The 12221-nt window shown below is 35.0% G+C and overlaps 1 protein-coding gene across 8 annotated transcripts in view; it reads left to right on the top strand.

The window, feature by feature from the left end:
- CACNA2D1 (calcium voltage-gated channel auxiliary subunit alpha2delta 1) overlaps positions 1-12221 on the top strand; it is a 407675-nt gene that overhangs the window by 388545 nt on the left and 6909 nt on the right. For 6 of the 8 annotated variants that reach the window (XM_026861982.1, XM_026861990.1, XM_026861975.1 and 3 more), the window contains 5 exons: positions 355-410; positions 553-682; positions 2554-2666; positions 5715-5797; positions 7106-7194. In XM_026861982.1, coding sequence (XP_026717783.1) covers positions 355-410; positions 553-682; positions 2554-2666; positions 5715-5797; positions 7106-7194 — 471 coding nt within the window. The remainder of the gene's footprint in view (positions 1-354; positions 411-552; positions 683-2553; positions 2667-5714; positions 5798-7105; positions 7195-12221) is intronic. The other 2 variants (XM_026862001.1, XM_026861948.1) reach the window with 1 other exon arrangement.

Here is a 12221-nt window from a genome sequence, read left to right as displayed (position 1 = left end):
GGAGTTCTGGTTGGTTTAAGTGATAGAGGAACACCAACATACCTCTTCCCCCTCCCACAGAGGTATAAAAGGAGGACATGGATAGCATGGATAACATTTCCATTATGTGAGTTATGGGCACAAATGATAGGAAATCTCAATAGTAAAATAAAAGTTTAGTGTGAAAGACCTACAAAAAGGAAACCAGAGTCAAACTTTAAGTTTTAAAGAAACACAGCTTTGATAACTGGCAAAAGCATAATAAGCCATGATGATTTTGTTGTTAAGAACACTTATTTGAGTTGTTTTTAAGGATCCATTAAAATACAGAGACAAAGAGCCTTTAATAAATATATAATGTCTTTCTGTGTTCAGGTCTATCTTACAGCAGCTGTTTTTGAGCTTGACTTTTCCACGTTTCCTTGAAGCAGGTAAGTCAAGAGAATGTTAAAGACTCAACTTTGAGTGAAGTAGAAGGTAAGAATCTAGGCTGGGGGCCATATTTGGATTTCCCCATTGCATCTGTGACCTAAAAATGTCGTTGTTATTTATTTATTTTCTTCTTTCTGTCAGCTGATATGGAAGATGATGATTTCAGTACTGCCCTGCCTAAAACAAGCTGTATCACTGAGCAAACTCAGTATTTCTTTGAAAATGATGATAAATCGTTTGGTGGGATTGTAGACTGTATAAACTGCTCCAGGTAAAAATTCTTCAGTATAAATAATAACTTCTGGATATTCATTTATTTTACAAAACATAACGCCACTATTACAAGAAGAAAAAATACATTTTGGATTAATTACACCAAAATTACCTAAGCAAGACAGAGAAGTATATAGAAAGTAGAATGATAAATTGCGTTATCTTTGTATTTGGTTAGAATGAATTTTAATTGTAATAATTAAATAATTATAGAAATATTTTTGTCTAATTTTTGTTTTATAGTCTGTATATGCTCCATGCAAATTGTATTTCTATCTCTGTTGCAAGTTGATTTCTTTTAATTTATTACGTGAGTTTACAGGCGTTCTGCAATATTCAGGAGATTATTTTCTTTAATGTAGTTATGCATTGCAATTTTTGATGGTCCATGCTGTTTCATTTTGTGATTAAAAGAATTACTCTTCAGGGTCCATGTGGTTATTCAAGATGATGTTTAACGTTACGTTAAAAAAATTGAATACTTCAGAAACATAGCTACTTAGACCAAGTTCTGGGTTTCATACAGAAGCCTGCTGGGTTTAATGATTGCATAAATTAGGAGTTTCTGAAAATGTCTTAGAAATTAAAATTAACAGTCAGATTTCAAACTCTTTGAAGACAATATTTCAAGCCAGGAAGGAAAAACAGAGGACATTAGTGGAGAATGGTGAATACAGCCAAAGCACGTAGACATTTTTTCCAACTTCCATACTTCCTCCTCTATATTGCTAGTATGTCTTTCTGTGGTACCTGGTTGTGCAGAGAAATCATTAAACTGTTTTTTTTTGTTTTATTCTTGGTTCTTGTAGGGGTTTTTTTTGTTTGGTTGTTGATTATTTTTGTTTAATCTAGAGAGTTTTCAGAAGAGTTCTTTAGTTCAATTTACTGAAAGACTACAGAAATTACTATGCTAATATTGCAAAAATAGTGCCACAGTGTGGGAATGAGTATGAAAAGACAATTTAAGATGGTTAAAACAACCAGATGTTAATCATAACATCAGTTATTTAATTAACAGGTGGTTTGTCCTCTTATTGTACCCCATCAGGGGTATCAACTCATCATATGTGAAATTTCAGAAATAATCTGATCAATTCATACCTAAGTAATTATATATTACCACTCTCCTTATATAGAGAGGTAACCTTGTATATGAAAAAACTTGCTTGTTAATTTATATGTGTATGAATATGTATTTAGAATCCATTAAAAGCAATTAACCTGTTAGACTGTCCTGATTTTAGCTCTCTTTGACAGGTAGAATATATTTTACTAAGGACTGAGAAATATTAAGATTTTTTTTTCTCTGCTCTTTTGAAGGTCTGTCTTCCTTTCCAGTAAATTTAAATTGTATATGAAAGTGGTCTTTGCAAAACCCAGAAATATCATTACCTTTAGTATCTTAAGGCATGAAGTGTAGTACACATCTAATACATCTAATACACAGCATAGGTACTCTAAACCTCTTTCTCACCCTTCTTACAGACAGGTTCGTGTGTTGGGGTTTTGTTGGTTTGGTTTTGTGGTTGGGGGTTTTCTCAGTGTTGTTAGGGATTGGTGCTGAAATGATTTTATTTCTCAGTACAACCACTGTTGCAGCAGTACAGAGCTAGCTATTAGCTCAATTAAAGTAATTTTATGTCTTTTCTGCTAATAAGCCTAATTGAAAGAGGGAATGACGCTAATGTCAAAAAGATTACAAAATTTGTTAGAAATGTTTCTTGCAGTTTGTTAATGGAAAAGATAAACAGTAGCAGGCAGACTTAATTTGTGAAGTTGGCTTACTTTTATTCCAATACTGTGTGTCCTTCTCGAATACAGATTTCCTTGCTTCATTTAAACATAGCTTTTTGTTGGCCTTTTTTCCAGACTTTATCATGCAGAGAAGATTTCAAACACCAATCTAGTATTCATTATTAGTGACAGCCAACTGCTGTGCCGCTCCTGTGACCCAAAGCCACTGATGCAAGCGGAGAAGCCGGGTATCCTTTAAAATCATGTTATTTAGTAGTGTGGATTGATTTTTGGCTATGATATACTGGAATATATTAGGGAAAAAAATGACCTGGTTTTATACATATTAGTAACATGGTTGCACTGGAGTACTTGAAGCAGCAGATACTTGTGGATGATTTCATAAATGATCTGAGGCAGAAGTCATTGAGGTAGGAGAATGGAGCTGTTATTTGTGAGGACCTAAACAGAAATGGGCTCACAGAAACTTAATGAAATTTCCAAAAGGCAGATGCAACGTTTTGGACCCAGGACAGAATAACAACATGCAGCTGGACAGGCTGGCATTGGAGTGAAGAACTTTGCAGAAAAGGACTTGAGGATCATGGTGGACAAGAAGTTGAACATCAGTTGGCACTGTGCCTTGCAATAAAGAGGGCCAGTCATAGCCTGGGTATCTTAGAAACAGTGTAGTTAACTGCTTGGAAGAAGTGCTCCATCCCATCTCTTTGGCAATGGTGAGAACACATCTGGAGTGCTGTGTACAGTCAGGGGCTCCCCAGTACCACACTGACATCCTGGAGGAAGTCCAGTGAAGGGCCACCAAGGTAGCTGACATCTGGACCACAGGACAGGCAAGGGGAGCCTGAGAGTCCTGTGTTTGTTCAGCCTTCAGAAAAGACAAGGGTAGGTCTGTCTAAAGAAATTTTTAAAAGGCAATACCAAGATAAGAGGATCATGAAAAGTTGTGATGCTGCACTGATGCCTGCAACACTGATGCGAAGTGATGGAGGTACTTTAGTGTGTGCTTAGTGTCAATAAGAACTGCTTGCTTCTTGTGGAAAGTGCTTTAACCATCAAAGGCTACAGTTTATCCAGCTGCTAGCATAGAATTTCTTCAAAGCTGTCTGGAGACATAGGTGGCATACATGCTAAGCGGAGTCTGTGCAACACATACATTAAAATTAAAAGCATGTGAAAGGTTGTTCTAATTTACAGTGTCCTTCATATCAATCTCTATGCCTTTAACCTTTTCGCTCCAGTAGATATCTGTAGGTGATGGTGATGAAAATACATAAAACCAACATACACATGTTCTAGACCAAGAGAAATTCTCCTAAATCTCTCTTTGCTATATATGCTTGAGAATAGCATGCCAGAGATACTAAATCAAATCATAATTTGGATTATTGTAACAGAATATGGAAAACAATTTGTAGGACCTTTGTCCATATCAGGAAGTTAGTTGAGACAGCATCTCCCATTCCTGAAAGAAAACCAGATGGTGGTAGAGATGACTCTTTCTTTGGCACAAACAATGCATTCATTGCCACATTAATAAAACTGGAATTCCATCCACACTTTGGCTGAAAAAAAAGTTACATTGAGGTAGAAGCAATATCTATGTCATCACAGAACCATGTAAACACAGCCTAATATTCTAATTGGCTCCAGTCCATGACAGTTTGATTAACTGTTGCCACTGTCTGAATTTATAGACAGCACTCGCTGTAGAAAATGAAGCACATTTGATGGGAAATGGGCACATGACTTGCATTTCCCCATGGGGCCCAAACATTCTGGAAAGCAATAAATGACCGCAAATGGCAGCTAGACCAGCTGGGTGGGCATATATTGACTAAATGAACTATTTTATTTTTGTTCCAACTACGCAGCACTAAGCTATTCTCTCTTCTATAACTAAGGTACATTGTGAAATGCAGATGTAGCATAACATCACACAAGCAGTCAGAATGGCCTTTGGGTGCTATTCAGATGGTTATTATTAGGCTTTGCTTCCTTCTGACTGGTACAGCTTTGCTTGTGCACATGGTCTTTTAGAGTATTTCTACGTTTTGACTTCCCTTTCAGCTGGGCCCCAGCAGAGGAAAGGGGGGCGGTGAGTCTGATAACATCTGAATGAAGACAGATGTAGATCTGTAGAACTAAATTCCCCATCCTCTTGCCGTCCTTCCATTGGGCATCTCCACTCATTGCAATGAAGCTGCTGTAATACACCACAGTAGTGCATGAATAGAATTGCTTCAAGTATAAGTTAGAGCTACTAAGTACAGTTCTGTTGCTCAATTTTTTTTCAAACACTCTCCAGCTTAGCTTTAATGTGTGTACTACCAACAGTGGAATAAAAAAAAAACTTAACTTACTAAATGGTAATATAAGGAGGTTTCAGCAGAAGTCAGTTTTGCAGTTTATCATGTCCATGCCTTTCAGGTATGATGCAATGACTTGTGTCCCTTGTTAGCCTGTGGCAAATGGGAAAAACAGTATTTACACTTAAATATCAGCAATTACAGATTTCAGAAACATAAGGTAAAGCATTACCTCGTGTTTACAGTTAGCTAATTAATAACACGTCACTGTTCCCATTTCTATCCTGCTGTTCTGCTGTTTGGACAGCATTTGCCTGCCTTCATCACTGAAATGCTAATGAGGTCTGACTAGGCTTTCTGTCATTTACTATCAAAGCCTACACTGGGATGATCTTGTCTGTGGTATCTGAGGTAATATAGGTGTACACATACTAAATCCAGTAGTTTTTATAGGCCCTCACTCCAATTTCCAGCCTGTATATAGCATTACTTTTGCAAACAGGCTTCTGCGCTTTTACTGCGTGTCTTCATTTTGGCAGAATAACTCAGTGGTAACATATGCTATAACCAATCAGCACCATTGAAAGTTTACTACTTTATCAAATATTTTCTGTAAAATTTATGCAACGGTAATAAAAGTAATACAGAAAATCTTAAGAACCCTCAGCTTTTATTTTTGTTTTGTGTACGGTTCTGGAAGTACGGGTTCTAAAAAGTCATGCAGGATGTTTATTTTCTTGATTAAAGCAGTGTAGAAAAAGACATTTGATTTCGATTTATCTGGAGGGTTGGGTTGGGTTGGGTTGGTTTTCTTTAATTTAAACAAGGAATGGTGACTATTTTTGTTTATTTCAGTACTATCTGAATTAGCATAAAACTTCTTTCCCATGAAAGTAAAAACAGAATGTTAATCCTGCTAATGTATGATGCACGAAAAACAGTCCTTCTCCTTAACCAGAGAAACAGATGAAGGGCCAAATCCTTGTGAAATGGTCAAACAACCTCGATACAGAAAGGGTCCCGATGTCTGTTTTGATGAAGCCAAACAGGTAAAATCGGACTTATAAGACTTTATGACTACCTTTAAAAGCAACTGTAGAGCTGATTTTAGAAGAGCAGTGAAAACTATGTTTAAATAGACCTTGGTGCCTGGTAAACTATCTATCACTGAACATACTATTCACTCTAGACCATAGACACTCTATTTCAAGTAGCCCATGATGAACATAAAATTAACAGCTGCTTTCTTATCTGCCTTTCCTATAACCATTTTACTTTCACACATGATTCCCACTAAAAACACCCATCAGCAAACATAAAACTGGTGGTCTCTGTATGGTGCTGTGAAATCCAGTGCTATGGCTTTCACAAATAGATGATAATTCTGGCTTAAAAGTAGTATTTTTACATTAGTGTTTCCAAATATTATTTAAAGGTGTTGTTAAATGTTCAGAAACATTTTATCTTGTTTAAGGTGTCGCTCCTCTTAGAAATTCTGCAAATGTGTATTGACCTTAGGTCACATTCTTAACAGGTATAAAGGTGCATTTGATTTACTGATACCAGCAAAACTATGCTGTTTAGTACTTCCTATACCATATACATTACAGATTGGAAGGAGAAAAATTATAACTGTCACATACATAAATAATTTTGAATATACTCTCTGTCTTTTGAAAATACTGTATGAAAAACAATATGTTGAATTCAAGTTGTTCAGAATAGATTTCAAGACAAAAACTACTGAATGGGGAAGTACCTGCCATTATATAAAATAAATATCTTAAAAATGTATCTTTAATGCCTCATCCCATTTCTGCAAAAGAAATATTGACCAAACCTAGTGCAATTAGTTGCCTGCTGTATATGCTGGAACAAATTTTGCTCTAGTATATTCTCTGCTTTTACTTAATGAGGCACAATTACTGACATGCCAGTAGTGTTAAAAAAAGTCCAGGCAGTTAGTATCCAATGCATTTTTTTAATAACCAAATTTTATGTTAGAAAGGAAGTCTTCTTACTGTCCAACAAATGTTAAAAAAAGCTGGAAAACCATCCAAAAGCGATTTGGCCATTGTAAATATTCTAAATCCTCCTGATATGATTGTGTGTGAAAGTACAGCTCTTGCTCACTAGCTTGATGTGCTATTCAGTGTGTAAGTCATGTGTTTTGTAACAGTGGATTGTTTTGGTTAAATTTATTTGCAAAATTTGCTGTGAATCTCTTGCTCTTGGGTGGATGCTTTCACATTAACTCTGCTAACTGCCAGCAATCTGCATGATATCTCATCTTGTATGTCTTTTTTTCTGTGTTTTCTTTCCTTTCCTCTACTTGCTACTTTGCCTGTTATTAATAGGATCAGCCTATATGCACAACGAGTCGTGCCTCTGCCATGACGTCCGCTCCTATCTTCATTTTTCTGCAAGTTTTCATGTGGTGTGGATGGTCAGTTACTTTCTCTAATTTTTTGTTTTGTTCTTGGCTTAAAAAATTAGCAGACTTTTTTACTTACTAAGCATACAAAAGAAAACAGAATGAAGCGAGTCCCAAAAGCAACAATCTGGAGCAAATTACTATTGCAATATTAAGGGAAATTAAATATGAAAAAACCCTGTCTGGAGCCTTATAAATCACAATTACAGACCACAAGGGCCTCTCCCATAGCAAATACAAAGACACAGGAACCTGTTGGCTTTATATGGTTGGCTCTTTGAGATTGCACATGTACCAACCGAGTCAGTGTCATGCCCTTCAAAACATTTTTCCCTTGTCCATGTAAAAATGAAACAGAAGAAAGTTTCCTGCACAAAGGCAAATAAAGGTACAAAGTAATTAGAATATACTATAATACCTGTAAAAATAAAGGTGTACTTATGGATAGCAAGGATGGGTGCTCTGTGTGTTTCTATTGAGAAGAGTAAGGAGTTTTCACCACATTCAAGTGTTAATGATCAAAGTTAATAGTGTGCATTAATTTGGATAAACTATGGATTCAGTAAAATATTTTTACTTTTTAATTTCTTGCAACTTATATTAATTGCCTAATTGCAGCAGAAGGTGAGTTTTTTTCTTCTAATGAAATATGTGGATATATGGAGTCCTGTGTGTTGACCTAGTGCAGACTCTGGGGTTCATAACAAATGACTTGACATTTTAGACTGTGTTAACATTTAGTGTTGTGAGAGTGTGCACTGCTGTGCTAGTGACATATATGCAAGAGAACTGCTGATCTAAAGAGAACAGAATTCATGACCTTATACACTGGAGGGGTTTCTGATCAATATTATTACTCAGAAAACCACTAGAGGGAGATACTAACTTATCTATCAAAGTAAAGCCAACTGAGGCAGAAATGGAAATTTAGAGCTAATTTTTCAGTTAGTGTAGTAAAATACTGAAAATTGTAACAATTTAGAACACTCATTTTCTCAGTATTTTATATTCTCTTTATATTTGGGGGAAGGTTCAATTAATACAACTTTAACGTTAGTGAAAAAAAGCTTAAAGTTCTGTTTAACAGCTGTATTTGAATTACTGTGATGTTCCCTATTCTGTATTTAAATGATCTAATTTCTAGCAAACCTAGGAACTTGCACAGCTATGGCTGAAGGTTGTAAGGAAGGGTGAAAGTCCCTTCCCCCAAGCCAGTGGTATTTCACATTAAAATCTAGAAGATTAACATCTCAATTTGCTCTGCAAGTAACCTTATTTTAATTAAAAAGCTACTGTCCAATGTACATAAAGCAGCATAGACTCACCTTGAGCTGAATTCTTTATGTCCAAAATGGTCTTTCTGCTCAAGAAGGCAAACCAAAATACTGGGAAACACATGAAATATAATTTTAGCTGATAGACTTTTTGCAGCAGAAAGTTATAAAGGTAATTTTGTTCATTCATCCTGTTTTTAATAACTTTGTGGGTTTGGAAATGGGTTCTCACTGGACATTAATCTGTGTAGTTTCATTAAAATCACTGAAGCCAACACAGATACAAACCAGCTAATCAGGTTCAGTAATGGCAGCTGTTTTTTTCTTTTTCTTTTCATCAAGGATAACAAAACAGTCTTTATCACCCCCTTGAATAACTTGCTCTCACTTTGTATATGCACACGAGTTTCGTTTGCTGTGCCTGACACGTTTTTACGCATTCTGGGAATGTCTTACTTCCATCAGCTCCAGGGATATCAGTGGGAGCTCTGATGGTGTTTAGGAACCCAGAAAACTGTATACGTCTTGATGGGATTGACTGTATCCCTGTTCTATGTGTGGGTAGCTGTACAGCTTTGACAGCTTTGTGTGGTAGTCCAGATAAAGGAGGGTAACACAAAATTTATGGCAGACCATGCACTGGGACTTGAAATGACTGTTGAGTAAAAGCAAATGTATTCTCTGTTCAGTATGAAGCATTTAAAATACACATTTATAAAAGGTATAACTTTGAGGTAACCACTTGATATCAAAAGCCAGATCAGAAGCTCTTTGGCAGATGTTGTTGTTTTATCTTTTTTCTAGTCAGTGTAGCACAATGGGTTCTGATAAATGATTAAGGTTTCAGGACAATGTTTTAGTATGTTAAATTTTTATAGTTTACTTCTAAAGGAGTAACAAGTATGTTTATAGACTTAGATATATATGTGTGTATATATATGTATTTATATTTCCAATTGTGTCTTTAAAATTTTGGACTGGCACTGCCTCAGGGAAGTGTTGATATACTGCAATGAATATGTGGGTTTGATACTTAACAATGAATATATGATTTTATAAAAGCATTCATTTTCATTCTGCAAGTGATTAATAATTTTCAGTGTGTGATGTTGTAAAATAACCATCTTTAGAGTTATCATAGTAAGGCATGACATGAAGGAGATGACATTTGGATTTGATGCTTCTCTACCTCAAGCATGCAAATTTGACATGTGACTTATTAATGCAAAAAAGTTCTCATATACTTCTGATTAAATGAAACTGGCTACAGAGGATTCTTTGCAATTTCTTTTCCATTTCTTTCTATCATCAAAGAGAAATATCATACATAATATTATTTTGAAGACAACAAAGAAAGAACCTCCCCAGCTGATCTATTGGTTATTCAGGTTTTCTGCATGACTAATGTAGTAGTGACCGATGTAATGGGCTGGAAAATTTCAATGAAACTGCTTAAAAATAGTTCAGTGTCTTATTGCACAGGCAGAGGTTAAGATAAGGTAAAGATAAGATAAAATGATTCTATGTAATTTGTTATAAGAATTTTTATAAGAAATCTCAAAATTAACATCTACAGGAAATGGTTGAGAAGTTTTTGTAAAACTCAGGAATAGGGGAAGTGTTTTCAAAAATGACATTTTGAAGACCATTCAAAACTCATGTTTTGTTCAGTCTCGTTCCATATTAATGTTGGGATCCCACTCCCGTAAAACTGTTGATTTTTTGAATTTATGTACATCAGCAGGTTTTGGTTTTTGTTTTTTGGGTTGTTTTTTTTTATATATATTTCTTGTAATTTTCACAACAGTTAAAGCACACAAGAAAATCAGAATGTGCAGTACTGGGGAGGAAGAAATAATTTAGATGGGATTTAGTGTAACTTCTTTGCCCCTACTATTTTTGTCTTGGCTTAGGACACAAAAGAATAACCAATTCCAGAGAGAATATTTAGAAATTGTTCTTGGCAGAACTGCTGGTTTACCACTGTAAATTGGTCTACAAACCTCAGAAATTTAATGTGACTTTGATCAATATGAGGTTAAAATCTTACAAACCTTGAAATTACGTGTATATACCTTGTACACTTTTGTCTAGTACAGTTTAACTCTGTCGTTCATAATAGGAAGATTCATGAGGCTTCCAAAACATTCTCCACTGTTGTGAATTTGTGAGTCCTTTAAAAACTTATCTGTGTAGTTTTAGGGAGACAGCAAAATCTATTAAAATATTTCTTTTCAATCCAGTAAGAAAATTACATAGTATAACTTTTGAATGTAAAAGCAATGCCCATAAATTATGATGTATTCAAAAAATGAAATCTCAAAAATCAAGTAGAAATTGGCAACAGAATGATTTTTTTTTTTTTATTATATATTGTGGTAGGTTTAATTAATCAACATAATTTACCAATATTTGGTCTAATGCAGAGGTAACATGAAAGCTGAGTACTGTATAACTCTATATGTGGAGATCCATCTACTCTGTATCTATACTTCTATACTAGATACCATTTTCACTATAATAATATTTTCCTCTTCCTAGTATGCAAAATTTTATTTAAGATCTTCAATTTACTTTTTTCTTAGTTTCCAGACATCTCCTCTCTGTTGGAGAATTTTAAACCTTGGACTTTACTTTAGACTGTTTCTTTAAATATGAGTCTTCTATGTAATTTCAGTGATAAGAATCTTAAATATCAAAAGGTTAACACAGAGTACTGTTTATTGAATTCATGTTTCTGATAATTCTGTTTCTGATAGTACTTTCTGTGAGGAAGAAGAAAAAGAGTTATTTTTAAGTACTTTGAATCAAAATAAAGCTGCATGACAAGACACAATGCAGATGCAAAAAGTGACTGAGCCAAACTAAATAAACCAGAAAGTTCAGTGCATCTTCAAATCTTAGCATCCTACTCCAAATCTGGTGCAGCAGAGTTCACTTACAACTTACTTGTTGACCAGAAACCTTAGGAATTTTGAACTCGTAGAGTGCAGTCAACTAAATAAAAAGCCTAAACCAAAATTAAAGAACTAAATTATAAAGCTAGCAGATGACAGAGACATATATGGAAGTGGCTACTATTGATAAAGAATAGCAGCTAATGTAAGCTATTTGCTCTGGGACAAAAGAAATTATTTTATTAATGGTTTTTGTGGTTTTGTTTTGGTTTTTTTTTTTTTTTTCTGAAGAACTTGAATGCTGGGTTTGGTTTTGGTTTTGGGGTTTTTTTAAATCCAAGCTTCTAAAGGAGACTGCTGGTGAATGCTCTAATTCGTGATGATGTATTGCATCTGTCTGCTTTATCTGATTTTCCTTATATTTATTCCTAACTGATTCTGATTCCTGTGAACTCTCTGCTTTAAAGAATGCATTGTGTGTGCTGGGAATCTCATTAAAGTCTTCACCCCTTAAAACTGACACAAAGAACTCTCTGAAGTCCTTTGCTATGCCCTGTAATCCCCAAGTTCCCTCTTTACACCTCTGTTATCAGGCAGTTGCCCTAACTCCATATTTGGCTTTCAGCTTTTGATTTATTCAAACCTTTCTATTAGAATTTTCAGCGTATTTTGCAGGGAGATCATTAAAAATTCTTTGTCAGCCCTCCTAAATTCTTGTTTATATCTAATCTGCCATTTTTCTGTACTTTTTTGGCTTTGCTCATTTGAGTAGATTGATTTCTTAAATACTGACCTTTTCCTTATGTCAGTGTACTAATTTCCTACTGATTCATGCGGGGGTGTTTCTTTAGAGTTTTGGATTTTGGGG

Source organism: Athene cunicularia (genome assembly GCF_003259725.1).
Source record: "Athene cunicularia isolate RWA chromosome 1 unlocalized genomic scaffold, athCun1 chr1_part2, whole genome shotgun sequence".
NCBI classification, from domain to species: Eukaryota; Metazoa; Chordata; class Aves; order Strigiformes; family Strigidae; genus Athene; species Athene cunicularia.
The sequence above is the reverse complement of the archived record's forward strand: the minus strand, read 5'-3'. Positions and strand labels throughout refer to the sequence as shown.